The sequence below is a fragment of the Ambystoma mexicanum genome, chromosome 3q (genome assembly GCF_040938575.1).
Source record: "Ambystoma mexicanum isolate Mex_15411 chromosome 3q, UKY_AmexF1_1, whole genome shotgun sequence".
Lineage (NCBI taxonomy): Eukaryota > Metazoa > Chordata > Amphibia > Caudata > Ambystomatidae > Ambystoma > Ambystoma mexicanum.
The window spans coordinates 96,766,636-96,789,690 of record NC_090926.1 but is presented as its reverse complement, the minus strand read 5'-3'; the positions used below and the strand labels follow the sequence as shown (position 1 = coordinate 96,789,690).

Sequence of the window (23,055 nt, the reverse complement as noted above, 5' to 3'; positions counted from 1 at the left end):
GTGGGCACTGCCAAACTGGAAATGAAGGGCTTGGAGCCAAGGTCTGTATAGCCTCGTTGCCGAGACCTACTCTGTGGGCTAGTCACAAAGAGAACTTCTCATACACGTCTGCTTTGTGTTAAAGAATTGTAGTGACAGAGAGTTTCAGTCCAAAGGTAGCTTTCACCTCCTGAGTCATGTGGGCTGGTCAGTGATCATTCTAATCTAGTCCATCGGTATGGGAGAGGGGGTTGGAAAACATGCCATGTCTTCCTTGAGTCGAGGACTAGTCAGTTCCTAAACTGGACACCTGCATGCTGTAAACACCCTGTAGACATTTAATTTGTCCCATTTATATTTTGTACCCATCTTAATCCTGAGGTTAATTAGCCAGCAGGAAATAGAGCACATTCCTTTAATGGTTTTGGTGAATCTTTGTGGCGCTTGCACCACGAAATTGCCAAAACCATTGTTACAGAAGAGAGAGAGGGGGGAATGGGTGTTGAGTGTCGAATATCTGGTTGGCATAGCATAAAATTGGCAAATCACTAAAATCTAATTTTCCAAACTCCTCTGCCCTGTTACCCAATGAGAAGTTCCCTAACAATATTGGCTTCAATCAGCAGCTTTGTAAGAAGCAAGTTGGGTGCCAGGCTTTCCACCTGATCAGTGATTTCACATGGGGCTATTTTGGGCTATTTTCTGTGGTCAATTGGGCTATTTGTGGGCTACTTTTTACAGCAGATAATTTGTTTGTCCTACTGAGGCTGCCTTTTTACATCCACCCACCCACCCCACACCCAGTCCCTCTACCCCCCAACCCCGCTCTCTCTAACCCTACCCATCCCTCTCCCTCTAGCCCCACCCACCCAATCCCCACTCGTTCTAACCCCAAACACCCTCAAACACACTCTCTACCCCGCCCCACTGAACCTACCCTCTACTCTCTCTACCAAATACCACTCACCCAACCCCCACTCACTCTACTTCCACCCACCCTACCCCCACTCTATACCCCAACCCACACACCATACCCCTGCTCTCTCTACTGCAACCCACCCACCTTACTCCCACTCTCTCTACCCAAAACCACCCACCCGATCCCCACTCTCTCTACAAGCATCCACTCTACCCCAGTCTCCCTACCACCACTGTATCTACCCCACACACCCAACCTACCTCACCTTCTCTACACCCAGACCCACCCACCCTACTCCCACTCTTTCTAAACCCCACACACCAACCCTATCCCTGCTCTCTCTACCCTACCCACCCTACTCTCTCTACCCCCAAGCACCCACCCTATCCCCACTCTTTCTAAACCCCACACACCAACCCTATCCCTGTTCTCTCTACCCCACCCACTCTACTCCTACTCTCTATACCCCCAAACTCCCACCCTACCCCCACTCTCTCTATCCCCACCCACCCATTGCATACTCTTTCTCTACAACAACCCACCCACCCTAGCCCCACTCTCTCTATACCCACCTTAGCCTTGCTCCACTCTCTCTACACCCACCCAACCTACCCAACACACTCTACCCCCACCTACTTTACATCCACTCGCTATGCTGCACCCACCACACTTCCATTCTCTCTAATCCCTTCCATCCACCCTACCTCCACTCTCTCTACCCCCACCCAGCCTACCTCCATTCTCCAGCATGGGGTCTGGCATGATATGATATGGCATTTGTAATGCGCCTATACACAAGTGTTTCAAGGCATGGATTCACATGCTCATGAATATTCCCCGTCGTCAGGCCGGGAATCCTCGGTATAGAAAAAAATCAGTATCAGTTTCGTTTCTGATCTGTCGTTCTTAGTAGTAACCGATCACTGGTTTCTGGGTCATACTGCCCCCAGCCAATGACTGCCCTCTCCCTAAGCCCCGCCTCTGGCAGCCATCCTCAGATTTTTACCGCACATTCAAGTATTGGGAGTCCTCGTGCTGTAGATCTCGAGCTTTTGCTGCGTTTTCACGCTTTTTCAGGAGATTTTTCTAATTTTTCGGTTAAATAGAGCCTCAAGCTCCACCGTTTCTACATCCGTTCCGGAGTTTTCTACGCCCCTCAAGGGTGAAGATTTCGTCGAGTTATGCTTTTGGAGGATTCCAGAAGTTCCGAGGCCTACCCCGGACATGGCCCAGGAGAAAGGAAGCTCGACGCCCGGGAAGCTGTTCAGGACCTGCCCTGGATGCCAGCTTCAGAATGTTTTCAAGGAGGACGAGCATTCGTTATGCCTCTGCTGTCTCCATGAGCACAAGACGCACACGGAGAAGGACTGTGCGTTTTGTGGGAACATGTCAGAGCGGACTATGAAGGATCGCCACCTCCGTCTCGCCAACTGGCTGGAAGGGAAGAGCTCGTCAGGCGAGAAGAAGAAAAAGAAGTCAGAGCGGTCTTCTAAGTCCTGTGAGGGCGGCCCGGCGACGGGGGCCCAACAAAAGGCCAAGCACCGCGAGTCAGCGGGCACCGGGAGCGCCAAACGGTCGGGCTCCTTGGCTGCCAGGCAGTGTACATCCTCCCCGGCGCCATCAACCACGAGCCAACGCTCTGGCTCAGGTAAGAGGAAGTCCAAGAACCCAGCGAAGCTTCTGGAGAGGTCCCGGTCGATCTCGAAGATTCCGGCAGGGGGGGAGCGAGGCTCGGACCCTCCCCCCAAGGTGAAGGCCCCAGGCGTAGAGAAGGTGATGATGGCCTTAATTCACCCTGCTAAGACCTCGATTGAAGATGTCGCAGCAGCCCTGGCTCAGCCTGTGGAGGCTACGCCAGTGGAGGTGACCTCAGGACCCAGAGTCTCCCTGCCACCGCAGAGGGAGTCACCTTTCAGGCCCAATTAGAAGACCCCCACGAAGTCCTCGTTGGAAAAGGTGGGGGAGGGGCAGGTGGCCATCGTGGATACGGACACGACCTCTGAAGAAGAGTTCATCGAAGTCGTGGAAGAGGCCCAGCCCATCGAGAGGGATCCTGACGAGGGCGACGACGAGAGCGACGGTGTCGCGCCGTCGCTTCCGGCGTCGCAGGACACTTCGGCGGCCATTTTGTCAGTGATTCAGTCCTTATGCTTGGAGATAAGGACAAGGTTGCCCCTCCCCCCGACGGAGGTACCTGAGCCAGACCCGACGGGGGAACCGGAGCTAGGACCTTCGGAAAGTCCACCGCATAAGAGGAGGAGGACGCATCCTATGCCACCTCTCCCACCTCTGCGGCCTGCTTTGCCTTCCCCCCGGTCTACTACCCACGGGGATGATACAGGCACGGACACGGCTACGACAGGTACAGATGACGACGGAGGCGACGACGGGACGTGTCCCCCCGTCGCCCCCTGCCCGGGCGTCCCCACCCGACGAGATTGGGTCCTTTCATGCCATGATTTCCAGGGCATCCGAGCTCCTCCAGCTCTGCCCAGAAGAGAAGAAGGAAGGGTTCCTTTACCAACGGCGCAAGGCTAAAAGGAAGATGGTCGTCACCGTACCACTTCTTGATGACATCTGGGATGAGGGGCTCGCTATCCCCAAGAACCCTGCCACGGCGCTGGCAAAGAGGGACCGGTACGAGAAGAAGTACCGGGTCCCCGACGCTGCCCCCTTGTGCCTTCGGGCGCAACCTACCCCGGATTCGGTTGTTTCGGCGGCGGCAAAGAAGAAAGCTGGGGGGGCATCGGCCTCAACATCAACTTCCCCGCCGGACGGCGAGAGCAGGAAGCTGGACACGATGGGACGACGGGTCATCTCATCCACAGCGACGACTATCAAGGCGGCCAACGCCCTGGCTATTGTACCCCGCTACGACAGGGAGTTGTGGTTCAAAATCGCCCCGCTGTTGGACTTCCTTCCGGACGCCAAAAGGGCTGAGGCCCTTGAAATCCTACAGGAAGGCGAGATTGCTTCGGACCACGCCATCACGGTGGCAATGGACATCACCGACACCGATTTCCGTCAGTTGGGCAACAGCGTTTGCCTGAGATGACGAGGATGGCTCAAGGCGACGGATTTCCGCCAGGAATCCCTCTCAACGAGACGTTCCGTCAGGAGATCCGGTGGTGGGGTACCCGCTCTCATCTGTCGGCGGGCACGGACTTTCAGACCCCAGCTCACCAGGTGACGGTGATGACGGACGCCTCCCTGGAAGGTTGGGGAGCGCACTCCGGAGATCTTCATGCGAGAGGCCTTTGGCTCCCGGAGGAGAAGTCACTCCACATCAACATCTTGGAGCTCCGCGCAGTGTTCTGGGCCCTCAGGTCTTTTCTTCCGTCCCTCAAGGGCAAGCTGGTGAGGATCTTCACCAACAACACCACCACGATGTTCTACATCCGGAAGCAGGGCGGAACCAGATCCCCTGCCCTATCCAAGGAAGCCCAGGCTCTGTGGCATTGGGCCGTCGCCCAAGGGATGTTTCTGGTGCCTCTTCATCTGGCAGGAATAAAAAACACGATCGCCGACTCACTCAGCAGAGAGCTGCGCTCGTGCCACGAGTGGGAACTACGCCAGGATCAAGTGGATCGACTCTTCCGACGGTGGGGCGAACCCCAAATCGATCTCTTCGCGACAGTGACGAATTCCAAGTGCCGGAGGTTCGCCAGCAGGTTCCCCCAGCCGAGGAGCATGGGCAATGCTTTCTCGTTCCCCTGTGACAGCCTATTTCTTTATGCGTTCCCTCTGCTGCCGTTGCTGCTCCGGCTCATCAACCAGCTCAAGAGGTCCCGGTGCAGGATGATCCTCGTCGCACCGGCATGGCCAAGACAGATCTGGTTCCCGGACCTTCTGGACTTGTCAACGTCCACACCAGTCAAGCTGCCGACGGACGCAGATCTTCTCTCCAGAGAAGGAGGCGCCATTCTTCACCACAACCCGGAGTCGCTGAACTTGCAGGCCTGGCTCCTGCAGCACTAGAGTTTGGAGGGTATGACATCCCGGCCGACTGCAGAGAGGTTCTTGCAAAGGCCACGGCGTCCTCAACTCTCAAGTGCTACGGACAAAAATGGAAGAGGTTCTCTGTCTGGTGCCGTGCACAGAAGATTAACCCTCTGCGGATTACGGCCCCTCAAGTATTGCCGTACCTACTGTCATTGGCCAAGGTTGGACTAGCTCACGCTTCCATCAAGATACATCTGGCCGCCATCTCACGATACACCAGAACTACGGGACGGGCGTCCTTGTGGTCTCATCGACTGGTGAAGGAATTTATGAAAGGATTGTTCCGATCATTCCCGCCGGTGAAGGCCCCTGCCCCAGCGTGGGAGCTCAACGTGGTGTTGACCAGACTAATGGAGCCCCCATTTGAGCCTATGCATTCGGCACCGTTGAAGTTTCTGTCGTGGAAGACAGCGTTTCTCGTGGCCATCACCTCCGCACAACGAGTGGGAGAGATCCAGGCCCTATCTTGCAAGCCGCCATACTTGACGTTTCACGACACGAGGGTGGTGCTGAGGACGCACCCCTCCTTCATGCCCAAGGTGCCGTCGGACTTCCATCTCAACGAACCCTTGGTGTTGCCAGTTTTCTTCCCGTCTCCTTCGTCGCCGGCTGAAAGGACTCTGCACTCCCTGGACGTAGCTAGAAGTTCTACGTGGACCGCACGAAGAGTTTTCGGAAGACATCACAGCTGTTTGTGAACTTTAGGACTGTGAATCAAGGGAAGGCTCTCTCGAAGACTTCCATTTCCAGATGGCTCTCCGGCTGCATCATGCGCTGTCACCGGTTGGCAAACCGACCGCTGCCTGGCCGTTCGAGAGCCCATTCGACCAGAGCGATCGCTGCTACCACGGCGTTCCTGTCTGGTGTGCCCCTGCTGGACATCTGCAGGGCTGCGACGTGGAGGTTGACGCACACCTTCACAAGATTCTACTGCATCGATCGGGACTCCAGGGAGGAGTCCAGGGTTGGCCAAGCAGTGCTGCGCAACCTGTTCGCTTAAGGTGAGCCTGGTGAGGAGGTAAGAGATGCTTAATGTTGAGTTGTTGTATTGCTTAATGTTGAGCCTGTTGCCATCTCCCGTGGTTGTGCATGTGTGTACTGCTATGTATTCTCTTATTCATGAGCATGTGAATCCATGCCAGACCCCATGCTGGAGAAGGAACAAGTTACTTACCTGTAACTGTTGTTCTCCAGCATGGGTCTGGCATGGATTCACATGCAAACCCTCCCGCCTACCCTTCTGCGGCTCTTCACTTGGGCATACTGCCACTTTACGTGCTACCAAATCTGAGGGTGGCTGCCAGAGGCGGGGCTTAGGGAGAGGGCAGTCATTGGCTGGGGGCAGTATGACCCAGAGACCAGTGATTGGTTACTACTAAGAAAGACAGATCAGAAACGAAACTGATACTGATTTTTTTCTATACCGAGGATTCCCGGCCTGACGACAGGGAATATTCATGAGCATGTGAATCCATGCCAGACCCATGCTGGAGAACAACAGTTACAGGTAAGTAACTTGTTCCTTCTTTATACTGCCACCTTACCCTACTCTCTATACCCACCCACCCGCCACTCTCTCTACCCCACCTACCCATTCTACCAACACCTACCTACCCTACCCCCACTCTCTCTACCCTCACCCACTCTACCTCCACTCACTCTACCTCCACCCACCCTACCTCCATTCTCTCTGCTGCCACCCTAACCTCATTCTCTCTAACCCCAGCCAACCCCCACTCTTTCTGCCCCCCACCTACCCATCCTACCACCACCTACCTACCCTACCCCCACTCTCTTTACTGCCACCCACCCTACTCCCACTCTCTCTACCCACCCACTCACCACCTCTCTCTAGTCCCACCCACCATACCTCCACTCTCTCTTCCATCACCCGCCCTGCCCCCACTCTCTACCCCACCCACCATATCACCACTCTCTCCACCCCCACCCACCAAGCTCTCTCTACAACCTACCCACCCACCCCATCACCACTCTTGACCCTCACTCATCCTTCCTCTCACACTCTCGCTTTATTTCTTACCCTCTTACTCTCTCAATCGTTTCCTCCAATGCCCTATTCTCCTTCTTTCTCACTCTCTTTCACATCATTGCCCCTTATCACATCCTCCTTTGAAACTTTGCACTCTTCTCCTTGCACCTTGGTACCTATACATGTAAAATGCAAAGAACCGCAGGAAACACCAAAACTATTGGCTTTGCCAATGCTTGTTTTCTAATAGATGCTGTGGACAGGATACGTTTATTCCCTGCTGTGGTTCATTAGGTTTACTCTCATTAGCATCTTTTTGTGACCCTCTGTGTAACTTGGGGGCAGAGGGAGTTACATGTTCCTGCAGTTGTTATTGCTACACTTGTTCAAATGACTGTTGTCGGGCATTCTAATGTTTGACATTCGTTGTGCGCAGTCTCGGCTAATATTCAGGTGAACAAATCCCCTCCATTGCCACACTGTAAGTTAAAGCCTGATTGGAGGCCTTAGCTGCTCTCACTAATCGGCCTATCTCAATATTTGGCAAATTGCAGACATTACACCTAGCAAACTGACACTATGTTGGAAGAATAACAAATAAGAAAATGCGTGGTATGAGTTAAATAGCAGACAATCAACATAACTCCCACAACACCCAACGGAGAGATCAGAACTCGAATTACAGGCATTACCGTCAGCGCGCGGCTGCAGAGGGAGTTCCAACAGGACTCGACAGCGTCGTACATTTTTTATGAGAAACCAGAGCGGGAGAGCCCCTTGTTATTGAATTATTGAACAACCCAGCTATTGGTGTGTGATGAAAGCGGTATCAGGCGGCTTTGCTAATCTGCCAACATCAGCTGGTGCCTTTCATTAGCAATATATTATTAGTGTAAGCGTATACAGTAATGCAAATAAAATTTACAATCAGATCCCCCCAGGATATGAGGAGATAAAACGCCATTAGAACATTGTCACTCAATAGGAGCAGTGCCTACTCTGCATCTTGCCAGAAGGCTGATTCTGCCTGCGTCTACATCCTTTAGACGTACTATTCCTGGGACACGCCTCATCATAGGATAGTCCCCTTTTCCCAATTTGTTTTTTTACTTAACCACAAAGAATACATTTCATTTAGTCTCTTAAAATTTACTTTTAATCTAGCTTTCTTAAACACCTTAAAACGTTAACAATCCGCCACCATAAAACTGGTTACAGTGATCTGTCGTATTTAGCTTCTTAATTTTAAATAGTCAATTCGCTTATTTAAGAAGGTATCTGGACACCCTCTTGTATAGTGCATTTTCTTACCGAGGCATAATACAAAACATTGTTTAAGTGTTTTGATAAAGATTTTATTTATTTTTTACAATAAATTCCTACTAAGAACTTCCACTACAAGCCTTTGGTGTTTTAAATTCTTTCGTACTATTTTGCAATCAATATTTCCCATGCTCTTTCCTGAGCTTTTAAAAGCAAGTTGCAGTGTAGTGATTGTGGGAACTGTGGCAGTTTGAAAGAAGAAGTCAGACACTTTACGGGCATTTTAGTGATTTGTAATGGAATTATATAGGAAAAGGCCCACGTTTCCCTATCGCTAAAGGGTTCACCCTACCTATCTAAAAGAATTAAGCATCCACGAAAAGATGTTTATTATCTTGGATTGCTGATTTCTTAAATAGTCTCTGTATGAAATATCTCTGTTTAACATGTTTCCTCGTTTTATAATCTCCCATAAAGCCTGGATATCCCCTGCATGAGCTCTTTTAATTCTTGGATAACACACCTGGGTTGTGTGATTTCTTTAAAGATATGTTGTGGCCAAATCAGTCTTTACATATTTAAGCACACTCTTGTTTTATAGTCTCTCAATTCACCCTGCATTAGATCATGTGGGACTTGATCCACTTGTTTAATGTCTCTCTCTCTTTGGATCTTTCTTTAGTGCTTTCTCGTCTGTCCTCGTACTCTTGGTACTATAATACCATATTTCTTAAGACACTGCTTTGGGCCATGTTTTCTCCCATCTTCTGCTCTTGGCTTTGAGACTGTAGCCCTTCCTCCCAGGGTATTTGTCTGCAGTCTCTCTCTATTTCCCTTTTGGGCTTATTTGGCATTCGCTCTACGAGTGCTCCAAAATGCCGGTTAAACAACATTTGTCCGTGTGTCTCTTATTTGGGACTAGGACAAATGGCATTCTTCATGCACGTTTTTCCCCTCACTGGGCTGCTGGTTATTTATTTATCTATTTATATACAGGAGGAACAATGCTCTTTTGATCATCACAAATGAACGCACAATAATAAATCATATTTGACCGGAAGCAGTGACCGTTTTACAATGGGCTGAGTTTGAAGTACATTCTGACCAGGTTGTGGAGGGGAGTAAATTGAACAGTCACTGTGGACAATACATAAGTGGACATACATACATTAAGGACAACCAACATTGGACATTTTTAACTGCAGGTAGGCGGTACGGCCAGCTATGCTCTGGACGTGACCATGATGGGTGAAGTGCTAGAATGGAGGCAGAGGAAGAGAGACGGAGGCAGTTTAGAGGTTATGAAAAAATGTTAGCTAGGAGGCAGATGAGTGGTAGGTTAAGAGGGTAGCTCAAAGGTGAAGAGGTAGACTTTTAGTTTGGTTTTGAACAAATCCATGTGGACTGTTTCTCAGATTTCCAGGGGAAAAGAATTCCATCCAAGTGGAGCAAGAAGAGAGAAAGAGCAGAAGTGAGAGAAAGAACCGTTAGGGTGAGGAGCCACAAGGGTACTCAAGGAGGCTGAGCAGATATTACGAGAATGCTTATGGCCTTGGATAGATCAGGATAGATACAGTGGTGCCATACCGTGGATACATTTGTCAACCAGGAGAAGATATTTAAATCTTCCCTTGTTTTGCATCATCTGCCATCCAGCCTGGTGACGGTACAAGGAAGTAGGTATGAAGGGAGAGAGCTCGAAGAGAGTCCTGATACCGAAGTTAATGATCTTGCTGAGAGGACAGAAAGCATAGTTGGGGGAGACCAAAGAGGATGTTGGCACAGTAGTCCAGTTTAGAGAAGACAAGAGTGGTTAAGAGATGCTTTGTGGTTTTGAAAGGAAGCAGGTGCCTGATTTTCCTAATATTTAGGAGGTTGAGGTGAGCTGCTGTTCCAGTTTTGGAGATGAAAGTAGAGAAGATGTGAAAAGGATCATAGATGACACTGAAGTTTCTAGCTGAGGAAGATCAGGGGAGAGTGTCCAGTGGGTGCTGGATAGGCAGAAGAAGAGATGAGAGAGAGCTTTTGGCAGGGAAGAAGAGTACCTCTGTTTTGCTGGCATTTAACATCAGAGAGTGTGAAGCCATCCAATATTTAATGGCAAAGAGACAGTTGGACACTTTTATAGACAGGTCAGAAGAGAATTCAGAAAAAGAGAAGTCGATTTGGGTTTTGTCCTCGAAGAATTGGCACGAGAGCCCAAAGGAGGAGATTAATGGAAGACGAGTAGAAGTGTAGAGTGTAAAGAGGAGTGGGCCCAAGACAGAGCCTTGTGGAAGACCAACAGTTAGAGGAGTGAGTTGAGAGGTGTTGTTGCTCCAGACAACAGAGAACTGCCGATGTGCAAGGTAGGATTCAATCCAGGCAAGGGCTTGATCGCAAATTCCAAGAAGAAAGAGAGTATTAAGGAGATCAGAGTGATCAACAGTGTCAACGGCAGCAGACAGGTCAAGGTGAATTAGGATAGAGGATAGGTTTGAGTGCTTATCAGAGGCGATGAAGTTGGACACATTGATGAGAGCAGTTTCTGTGGAGTGACAGGATCAGAAACCTGCTTGTAGGGGGTCTCGAAAGTTGTGGATGTCTAAGAAATTAGTAAGATATTTGAACACAACCCTTTCCAGCACTTTAGAGTAGTGTGGAAGGAGATACACAGGGCAAAAGTTAGCCGGTTGGTTCGGTTCATCTCCTTGCTTTTTTAGGAGTTGGATGACCGTGGCTGTTTTGAAAACACAGGGGAAGCAAGCGGAATCAAGGGGCAGGTTGAAGAGATCAGTGAGGGAGAGGCCACTACAGGGGCAAAAGGCTTGACTACCGGAGGACCAAGAGGGTTTGATGGGGCACAAGAGGGGTTAGCCTTTATAAAAAGAGGCAGCACTTTGTTAGTATTAGTGTGACTAAAGTGGGAGATGGAGGCAGAGAATTATGGTAGAATAGTACAAATGTAAAATGTAGGAGGGAGAGTGTGAGGAAGGTCAGGAGAGAGTCTCTGATTTTGTAAATTTTTCCAGTGAAGTATTCAGCAAAGACATTAGCCCTGAGAGTGGAGTTGACAGTTATAGACTTAAGAGGAGTGAGGAATGAGCTTAGGGTGCCCTGTAGCCAGCAAGGATGGTTGGAGTGCGAGTCAATGAGGGTTAGGTAGAATTCCCTTTTTGCTCTATCAAGAGTGGACTTGAGAAAGTTCAGGGCAGAGAGGTAGAGTTGCAGGTCCTCATGCAAGTGGGTATGCCTCCATTTGCACAGCATCCAATGTATGTCTGTGCGGAGAGAGCGTATGAATGGAGTGACCCATGGTTGAGGATGCTGAGACTTAGAGGTCAAAGTAAGCATTGGGAAGTGAGAGGATAATGAGTCATAGAGTAGGGATTGGAAGCTGGAGAAGGCTGTGTTGGTGGAAGAGTAATCAGGTGTGAAGGAGGAGAGTGAGAACTGTAGGTCGGAGAGAAAGGGGGAATGGCAGATGTTTTACATTTCCTTTTAGTAATAGGTGAAGCAAGTGGTGAGGAAAGGTCAGAGGGTGGAAAGGAGATGGTGGTGGAAACAATTGAGTGATGAGATGTGGATGGTGTTGCAGTAGTATCAGTGGCTGAGAGAGAGGTGAAGGTGAATAAGAGATCCAAAGATTTACCCTCTGTGGGGGAAGGTAGGTTATGGATAGAGTGGTGAGTGTGGTCACTAAGAAAAGACTGAAGTTCAGATTTATGGGAAGTGGTTGGAGAGGGAAGGTTAAAGTCACCTTAGATGATGAGGTGATGTTTAGTGTAAAGAAAATCAAGGAGTTGACCAATGTCATCAAAGAATGGTCCAGTGGGATCAAGAGGGCAATAGATGCAGAAACACATGCAAAAAAGGTAAAGGGAAGGTGCAATGGAACAGTTATTATTTAAAAGAAAATCTGTTCTTGCAAAGAAGTAATTATTATTTATTTTGGTTTTTTTTGCATACTGCTTGAATAGCAAAATGTTGAACATAACACTGAATGCGATCTCCTTACCTTACTTAAGGCAATTTAGAAATAACAAAAACGAACGTTTAACATTTGCAACGTGTGAGTTAGTTAAAGCATTACATAATTTGGGAACTGCCATTGAAAATCATTTTCCAGCTCTTAAAGAATGTGTGTTGTACTTTCGGGTGCAGACTGGACACACTAATACATGTATTTATTCATTTATGTCAGTGTTTTAAATTTTGCAAACATATTGCATTGCATCTACCTCAGAGTGCTGTGTTGTGCATATACAGTCACAAAGGTTTAGTGATTCCAGGAGATGAGACAAGGGCAACTCTCGCTAGACTAATTAAAACCTTTTGAAGTTAGACTGTCTCCATTTGTATCAACCATCGCCACCATGATGTGTTGGGTAGGAAAACAGTCCCAGTGTGGTTGGGGTACATTGGAGGAAGGGTAATTAGTCAGTGATGAAGGAGTATGGATTATGGACGGCCAAGGCCAGAGAAATTCGTTTTATGCATTTATGAATGTATGTTTGGTTTCTTTTCCCTGTTATATCATTGGGTACCAGTTTACAGGGCAAGAAATCTCTGGGCTGTAAAGGAGATGTGCCCCCACAATATCACAATAATTCCATGGGAAAGCTTTGTTTTGGCAGGAAATGCATGTCTGCGTGTGTGGATGCAGTTAGTCTGGAGATGTGATGGTTAGACTATTTACATTAAAAAGGCACTCCTGGGAATGTGAATCATCTTCTTTCTCTGTCAAGGTTAGAGACCAATCCGATGCTCGGGAGGTTCAGTTACGTGCATTGGGCAGTCAATCTGATCATCTTTTTAGAGTTTTTTTGTACAACACTGCGTGCCACAGACAGCATCCTCATAACACTTAGTGGGAGGAATGGCAAAGCAGTTGTGATAACAGGTAGGTGCCAGCAATGCTCATCCGTGGCCAGATTACAGAAACTGTGCAACGGTGCAAGGGCACGGATACATGGTATTAGCGCTAGGGCAAAGTTTGCCCTATTTCTAAAAACACTGGGACATATTAGAAAACGATTACACCATGAAAGGAACAGTTTGGCATGGTAGGAGCACAACGGCAACAGTTTCCTTAGGCCAGAAATTATACATTTGCAATGCATTTTTTAACCAGGGCAACGTTTGACCTAGTGCTAATACCATTCCTTTGAGCACTAGGGCAAACATTGCTCGAGTGCAAAAATGCAATGAAAATGTATCTTTCTTTGCACTACGGCAATTTTTGTGATGGCAGCCAAGTTCCCCCGTGGCATTTACTCATCCAACATGAATCTTTGCCTCATCCGTGCACATCTAGAATAGTAGTTTGTATGAGCCATTGGGTGCATTTAGATGTTAATTGGCAAGGGTAAAAGGGGTGAACCTTGAATGAAAGAAAATATTGGGCCCCACAGAAATGCTTTTAGGGCCAACATTACATTTCTATGTCTCCCAATTTTCAAGTAATTGTAAATTCACCCTTGGACTGCAAGACAATGTGCAAACAATATATGCTCAAGAAAGAATACAAGGCACCTATAATTATAGCTAAGAGACCATTTTATGCATAACAGTTCATAAAATGAACAGTTCATCAAAGCAAACATTTGATAAAGCTTAAATTGTTTGAAACAAATCAGTTCCCAAATCCGCAAATCATGTCACCATATAATGGCTGTTGTCCATTCATACTACTTTCATGACTAACATTAATACTATTCATTTCATCACTGGCAACAGTAAGATTCAGTCTAACTATTCTACATCTATATTACAATGATTCATATTTGAGACAGGCTTTTTTTTTATCTGTCCCCGGATTTAATGTTTGTTCTGCTATCACTGTTAAAGTTACATTGATTATCAATTGTATTAAATTGAGTTCTTGTCTTGCCAATCCACGTCCGGCAGAATTTGTTAACTGCTCACAACAAGAAATTGCTATATTTTTAACCTTTTAATAAATTGATCACTTTCTCAGGGATTAGTATCAGAGCTGCTTAACACATCTTGAAACACCTCACTCACAATCATCTGTGGACCCAAGTGATCGATCCAACTATTGTCCTATAGCTAAGGCTCGATTCTTGGATACATTCCTGGGGAAGGTAGATGTGATTTAACTCCAGGAGTTTGTCAAAATCTACCATCTGCGGGAATAAAGAAAATCTGGATTTTGACATATTTGTGGGACTGAACTGGCTTGAATAGATATCCGGGAAAACCTCTTGTTGACCAGAAAAGGACAATTCAGAACTGCTTCTGAACTGATAATGTTGGATCTCTCTGCTGCCTTCAACACGCTGAACTACCAGTTCATACTGGAAAGGTTATCTTCGGTTGCCAGGATGTTCTGGTTTTCGTCTTTTTTACCCAAAGTATATTTTTGAATTTCAAACAATGATTTTCCTACTCCTAAATCTCATCTTCCTTTTGCAGTACTCTGGGTTCACCACTCCCCCATTTCCTTTTAGTTATTTACATCCAAATTTACATGAGTTTCTGAAATGCATGAAGTTGGTTTCCTTTGCTATCCAAATAATACTTTACTTTAAGTTGCCTCCTAAGGTTGATGCATGTGATGCACGCAATACCAGAATAATCTCTTTTCAGCCATTAAGCGATGAATGGATGGGAAATGGCTTAGTTTAAATGTCAAAAAACCAAAATAATAGTCATTGATACTTCCTTAAATTAGAAGAAACATGTGTTTAGTGAATATCAACTCTTTCTAGAGAACAATTGTTTACCCATCCTGCGCAAGACTCGAACTCTGGGTGTAGCTTTTAACCCTGTGTTCACATGTCTTTTCACGCTGGCTCGGTCATCAGTACTTCTATTCACAGTGTGAGGCTTTTGAAATAAAATATGTCCTTGTCTGTCCTTAAGTCATCTCGGAGCTATTGGCAGAGTTATATGTCATTTGTGGCTGCAAAATTGACCACTGTAACGCCCCATAGGTTGGTTGTGCTAGGCACCAATTTGCTCACCTGCAAGTTTTACAAAATCAAGTAGCTTGTATTGTTACCAGTGCGCCTCCATAGTGCACAGTCTGCATTTGTTACCCTTTAAGAGACATATTCATTTTAAGACTGCATCCTTAATTTACAAGTCTCTCTATCAACATTTTCCTAACTACATTAATTCTATTATCCAACCATATGTTCCTAGTAGGAATCTGAGATCCAAAGGTGGTCCTCCCTTAACAGTTTCTAAATAAAACGTAAGATCGGCGGGAGGAAGAACACTTGCTGTACATAGTGCAGCTAGTTGGGAACTTCGTCCCATAGAATTGTGATCTCTTCCAATTGTTATCCCATCAGGAAACATTTTAAGATTGAAACAAATACATTTAATTAGATGCTGCTTCACTCTCACAACTTGGCATTTGTGAAGGACCTTCCGGTCCTTTACTCTCTACAATACTCTATAGCATAACATATCATAACATAACATGTAGAGGAAAGTTCCTGAGAAAGACGTCTGTCAAGGCCAGATAACCGAAGCCTTTTTAATACGTTTACTACTAATGTTATCCACAATTGTTAATTTCTAGGTAGTGTAAAAGGTAAACTGCCTGACCCATGATATCATGGTTTACAATGTTTGCATCATTCTGGAATTGACAGGCTGACACACAATCAATAAAGGCAACCATTCTTATCTATCTGTCAACCCCTTCGGGCCTTTAGGCAGAACCCTAGATATGAGACATATGCATGGTTTCTTCCACAGATGGTACATTCTGTATGGATTTTTGAGAACTGGAAACATATAGTAGACTAAGAAGAGTAGTTACATGGTAAGATGCTTGCTGCTTTATCTGGAGAGGTCGGTAGGTAGAGGTGAAAAGTTAGTTATCCGAAGACGTGATACAAAAAAAGTGTAGGATTTAATTTGAGCATCACATATTCATTTTTCATTTGAGTGATACAAAATTCTACAAACACATTTTTTGCATTGTCAACTTTTACCACATAATTTAGGAAATGTTGCAGCTTCATTATTTAGGACACAGAAGAAGTGCCTGTACAACAAAGGGCACATAAGAGGCAGCCTTATAAGATGCCACCCTTTTGCGGTGTAGGTTGTATTGTGCAATATAACTTTAAAGACACACGTTTCTCGCACATTAAAAGTAAACTGACAATGTATGGCTTGTGTTGGATTTTGTACTTAGCACATACCTCCCTTTCCTCACAGAACTGAGAGCGCTGGCTGAGCTGATCGGTCCATACGGGATGAAGTTCCTGAGTGAAAACTTGATGTGGCACGTGACCTCGCAAATGACAGAAATAAAGGTAGGATGGGAGATGCCATTCGAACTCTCTGTTCCCACGCCTACAGAGGGGGAAGGAAACATTCAGGGATGTGTACTGATTTATTGAATGTTTTCACATTGGAATCTCTTTCAAAAAGATACCAAATGAGACGGAGAAATCTGTCAACCTTTTGCAAACAACCAATACTGGGTTTCGTGTTTCAAGTGTTTTTTCTGTTTACTTCTGCTTTAAAAAAATGAAATCTGTGTTTGGCCGTTTTTACCCTAAAAAATCTAACACAACTTTGTTTTTTCAGTGTATACAACACGTTGTTTTGATTGTGCTTATAAAATGCTGTAGCGCCAAAGTCACATGGTGTATAAGGTTATTTGGAACAGAAGTATTTTCAGCGCAAGAAATGGCTCACAATTGGGCGTTTCCTTACACTTACTGTAAAGCCATCCTTGGGCGGCATGAATTTAAAAAATGCAGTGCAAAGCAGAAGGTGTGTAGTAGAAGAATGATGGGCTGGAGGAGAATGGGTGTAACTCTGGGTGGAAAAGGTGAATGTGAAGTCTTGCTATCATGAAAATGCAGGACCTCAAGCAAGAAAGCCACAGGGAAAACATCAGAACCAGCCTTTCTTACAGATGAGCTGAAACATGAGACTGACAACCTAAACACAACTGCGTTTGATACACAACAGGGCATGTCCCTTTATGGATCATGTCGCCAAGCCTCTCCCAGTAACCATAAAAAGAAAACAACATCCCCCTCAGTCACCAGGGGTTAGGGGACTGCTACTCAGTTGCACAACCACATAAAATATTGCTCTAGTGTTCAACCCAAGAACGTCGTTGCTGCACGGTTTGCCAATCTCGACCCATACTTCCTTGTAAGTTTAACAAATGGTATGACAACAAAGGTATTGGTTCAACCACTTCGCATAGACCATTGATCAATCCTTATTTCCAAATTTTCACAAATGAAAGTTTTCAATACATTCTTCACGTTCAGTTTTAATTTCAATTGGTGATTAATATGCTCCGGCCAACAGGTGTTTTGAACTTACAGAACACAGGTCTTCTTCAGGGCCAATGTTTCACCTTCCTTCTGATTTAATGTTCTAACTATATGATAGAATGGTGTCCACCAGCTCGCAACACATCTTGCTGGTTGTACTAAACGATCTAGTCCCAATGGATTTTATTGTCTTTTTTCCCTTTTTATCTCTTTCCACCTCCTTGGATGGAGTAGCGCCTCTTAACCTTTATAACGCTTCCAATAGCGTGTAAATTCTGCCTGCAGTGGTCTGCTCTGCACAGAAGAATTTATTGAAAACTTTTTATTTGTGAAGATTTGGAAATAAGGATTGATCAATGGTCTATGCGCAGTGGTTGAACCAATACCTTATTTGTTGTCTCCCAATAACCATAGCAGCAAATGCAAAGAACATACAAATACAGACATTACTAATACAAATGGTGTTGTTACAGTGCCCACTGAAAACCACACATTTGATCTCGATGGGGTTTTATCGGCTGAAATCTAATCCTGAAAGTCTACCCATACAATACAAAGCAATGTTCCATCAGTCTGAAAACAGAGGTGAGAACAAGGAATCACGCACAGTGGTAAAATGCTATAAACCAGTGTATTTAAGTGTATTGTTTGTATACCGGTCAGGCTATTGTAGAAAGGAATTATATGAATAGAGGGGTGATCCTTAAGTGACAGAACACACATGCCAGGCCTCTAGTGAGCAAGTGCTGGTCATAAGAAATATAATGTCCTAAGCCAAAAGCAAGGATTTATTACATTGTATAACTCTTGTATGTCACATGCTGTCTTTAGATTGGTCAAACTGCTGGAGATTAAACGGTTATTACTCATAGATTGCTCAGCATGCCACGTTTCCTCCCCTCTGCCTTACTTTGTATAGCATGTCACAGAACTCTACGCTGACTGCTGCTGTCATCATTAGTGAAGGCACTCTGCCACAGATTCCGACTTCTTTATCATGATGTCGGCTGCTGTCCTAGGCCAGGCCCATGAGGACCACGCTGCTGTGCTGTATCCTGTTCAGTAGGTGTCATTGGGTCTAGGGAGGATGGGCGAAGGCAGGTGATTTGTCGATCTGTGAGACAAATGGACACTTTTTCCCCGTACAGGATGTGGGCGTGTCCCTAACTAGGGGGGCAAATGATTAGCCTCGAAAACAGGTCTTAGCATTCACCAAGTGAGGAGATGTTAGTTAGAGTAGCATGGCCCGGAGGTCTCGAGTCACACAACATTAGTGCTGGAAGGTAAAGTAATTGAACAGGCAAAGAAGCACATGGTGGACACGTTAATAGGCAGCACTGTGGCAGCAGCCATAGAGAGAGGCAATTCTCAGGAAAGGTTCAGAGTAGGCGGCATAAATAAAGCAGACAAATCATCGATTTAAAGGCAAATGTAGCCGGCAGACACAAGAATGCAGAGAAGATAGTAATAGGCAGGGGAGCAGTTCACACCAAGGAAGCAGACAGGCATAGTAAATAATGTGGCCGGGTTACTAATAGCTTTGTAGACCCTGACCTTGGGCCGTACTGAGCATTATTGGCACTACAACCTTGTTAAATGCACCCTCTGCTCTCAGGCCTATAACTCAGTCTTCGGGGCGCATAACACCCAGTACGGCCTTCTGACCAGATGTGTAAGCTATATTATGTCCTGGGGGAGTAATGTGGCATTCCCTCTTTGGCCAGTTTCCAAGCAATACAAACTGGTATGGCTCCAAATTACGTATGGCCGGGAAATTGGCCAATTTAGGGGAAGCCACATCATTCCCCCAGTGTCGATGCGCTGGCTACAGGGCTCTTGGTACGACGCTCTCATCACAGAGAGTCTTTCTGCAACTGCGCTCCCCACATTGACTGGGTTGCACCTGCCAGGCACAGCCCAGGCACTCTCACTCCCCCCCCCCACTCCTTACCTTAATCCAATGAGGGGGCAGGGTCATCTGCCCCGTTAAGCTTTGCCGGGTCGCACCTGGCAGACGCGGACCGACTTATCACTTTACCGCCCCCAACCACCACTCACTTGCCTTGCCGAGCCACTCCGGCCTGGCTGGGATTTAAGACCCCACCCTTCCTCCCTCATTCCATTGTACGTGTTTTCTGGGAAATAGCAATTTCCCAGCAACCACTCCAGACATATTGCCTGTTTTTTTTCTTTCTTACTTATCCCCTAAAACCCAGAACATAATTGTTTTATAGACAACACCATCAGGCCGTATGGGCATTATGGGCCCTGAAGATCTTGTTAAACACTGTCGCTGCGCTCAGGCCCTTAACTCGGTCTTCAGAGCCCATTGCTCCCTGTACCATCTTCGAGCTAGGACTATAAAGCTTAAAGGAGAGTTCCGGGACTTTTTTTTTATTGTCCCTACGGGTCGGCCATGTGTTTGTAAGCATAAATCGGTAGATCGTAGGAAACTTTCCTATGGACCTTACCCGACTTTTCGCCCATTATCGCACTCGAAATCAGCCTCCATTTTGTGATAATCCTATCATTCCGCCGCATCGACCTGGCTCACCTGCCTTTGCGGCACTAAATCAAATCCCCCGCCCCTGAGCCTGACATCAGCAGACGCGTACTGCCCATTTCAAGCACGTCTCGTGTCAACAATCGCTGCGCCTCAGCTATTGACGTGTTGCCATGGAAATGGCAGGACGCCTCTTTCCCCAATAAGTATAAACAGACCGTTTCACAACACACAGCAGCAGATTTTCGATTCCATTCCTCTCTCTGTGTTACTTTGAGTATTCTGTGACTCGTTTCAGTGCTCTGGTCAGCTACCTTCGCCGCTTGTAGCCCGTGTGAACACCTGTACCATCTCTGTAAATTATTTTACTATCTTTACCGCACAATGGCCACAATAATGCCGTATATGTACGAGCCCGAGTACACCGAGGAAGAACTACTGGAAAGTCAAGCACGCGAAAACGATGGGGATTCGGACGGCAGTTGGGAGGACCAGTCAACGGATGAAGAGCCTGGACCATGTCGCATGGACGGCGTCTCCACCTGGTGCACGTGCAATCGGTGCGAGCTAATGCCAACTGAGGAGGAGAACTGCTGCTGCCGTGAAAATTCCGGGTGCTTGGCCTACATTTCGGAAAGCGAGCAAAGTCTGCAGGAAGGCGAGCAAAGTCCGCAATGCATCACCGAGCTGCCAGAGTTCAGGGAAGCCTGCCTCTCACGGACCGTGTTGAGGATGATGATGGTGCTTATGCACGAACTTCGCGGCACTGTTCGTCCGCGTAATCCGAGTAACGAGTAAGTATACTCTGTTTGTGATGTCAGTAATGCCACCACTATTTCATGGTCGTCTCCCACATATAAAATTACATTTACATATCATTCGAACGCATGTAAATTTGTTCCATATCGTGCATTTTCTAGATATAATTTTTTTCTAAGAAAAATGACATGTGTTACCTGAATCGACATTGATAAGAAAGTTTGGTCAGTTTAATACAGTTTGCATCTTTTTTTTTCACAGGTGGTACAGGCTGGTGGCCTATCGTTGCTTCACTTGGTGGCTTCACGGGAGGCTCGGACACCGCGTTCGGAGAGTAATACCTGCCTGTGCGGTACTTGCCATTAGACAACATTTCCCCAGTGACAGTGGACAATACTGCGGATTTTCCCTCGATGTGCTGCAACCTCAACTTTACAATGTGTAATGTTTATTATTTATGTTTAATTAAAATCTAAAATAAAGCCCAACATATATTTTAACAATGGTTGTTTTGATTTTTTAAATGAATCTAGTGTATATTCTCCTGGGAGGGTGAGGTATTTATAAACTCACCCCCCTGCATTCCATGTAGTAGATCCTGCAGCCATCCTCTTACATTCAGTTAGATGGCCGCCCTATCAAAGGCAGTTCGCACCGGGGTACTTGTGCTGGCAAGTGGAGCTGTCAGGGAGCGATAAAGGCCAAGAGGTGCCAAAGACCATGTACACTTCAAAGTGGTCTATAGAGCATGGGTTGTTGTTCCCATGTCTACCTCCAGACCCCGTGTCTCCTGCCAAGCATCCCCCCTCACGCTGGACGGCCCCCTGCAATCCACATAAGTGTGTCTCCATTCACGAGTCTTCCTGTGTCTTGTCTGCACGACCACCGCCCCGATCCACCCCCCGCCCTATCAAAGGCAGTTCGCACCGGGGTACTTGTGCTGGCAAGTGGAGCTGTCAGGGAGCGATAAAGGCCAAGAGGTGCCAAAGACCATGTACACTTCAAAGTGGTCTATAGAGCATGGGTTGTTGTTCCCATGTCTACCTCCAGACCCCGTGTCTCCTGCCAAGCATCCCCCCTCACGCTGGACGGCCCCCTGCAATCCACATAAGTGTGTCTCCATTCACGAGTCTTCCTGTGTCTTGTCTGCACGACCACCGCCCCGATCCACCCCCCGCCCTATCAAAGGCAGTTCGCACCGGGGTACTTGTGCTGGCAAGTGGAGCTGTCAGGGAGCGATAAAGGCCAAGAGGTGCCAAAGACCATGTACACTTCAAAGTGGTCTATAGAGCATGGGTTGTTGTTCCCATGTCTACCTCCAGACCCCGTGTCTCCTGCCAAGCATCCCCCCTCACGCTGGACGCCCCCCTGCAATCCGCATAATGCCACGACATATACACGTCATTCATTCACAAACACACCCCTGTTTCGAATTCTTTATAACCCACTTCATATTTCTAATGAGAACTTCTTTGCGCTTTGCTAGTCAACCCGTGAAGGTGCTGGTTATCTGCTCTTCGTCTCTGTGAACTTCCGTGACCACTTTGAGCAAACTCGTCAGTTTGAAACCTGTGAACTGCTCCCTGTTCTACGACAAGAAACTACTCTGATCCCTGCATCTAACTGTTTGTTCGTCAAGGTAAGTCCATGTACCATAATCATTTTGCGTCCAATTTTTTAATTTATATCTATTTGCTAGTAGTCATCAAATTGCATCCATGTTTTCTTTTCGTTCACGACAGTACATGCAAGGAACTAGTCACATGTTCTGAGTTTAGTCAAATTACTTTTTCTATTTTTTGAAAGTTATTGAAATACTTATCCGCATGTGAATAACGTGTATAGTTCCAAGAACCAAAACGGACCTTGCATTGAACCTTTTATGTGTCATTTAATGTTTTAACACATTGGTATTCATAGAGAATTGTTGATCTTTACTTTTCAGAACTTTCCATAATGCCTGCCTGTTCCATTGGCGGTTGCCCTTCGAAGACCCATAACAAATCTGAAGATACTATAATGCATGTTTTCCCTAAGACAATAGATCAGATAAGAGAATGGGTCCGATATTGCGGATATCCAGCCTCTGAGCTAGAAAGTAGAGTCCTAGAAGTCTTTGCGGACAAGAGGGGTGATCGATACCGCATCTGCAGCAGGCACTTTAGCCCAGACATGTACTCCACATCATTGCTAATAAAGAAGAAAACACCGCGAGCGAGGCGAAAATTGCTCTCAACCGCTATTCCCACTCTATTCGTCCACATCCCTCCACTGGTGAGTCAAGTTTACGTATTTGTCTCTCGGCCTTGCGGTAGTGTGTAGCATTAGCTAACAATAATTTCCCCATTTATGTATCCACTCAATATGAAGGCGGAAG

The 23,055-nt window shown here is 46.6% G+C and overlaps 1 protein-coding gene across 1 annotated transcript in view; it reads left to right on the top strand.

Annotated features, from left to right (window-relative positions):
* NCKAP1L (NCK associated protein 1 like) overlaps nucleotides 1-23,055 on the top strand; it is a 2,015,530-nt gene that overhangs the window by 933,760 nt on the left and 1,058,715 nt on the right. Inside the window, exon 23 of the mRNA XM_069653209.1 lies at nucleotides 16,335-16,432. Within this exon, the coding sequence (XP_069509310.1) occupies nucleotides 16,335-16,432 (98 nt within the window). The remainder of the gene's footprint in view (nucleotides 1-16,334; nucleotides 16,433-23,055) is intronic.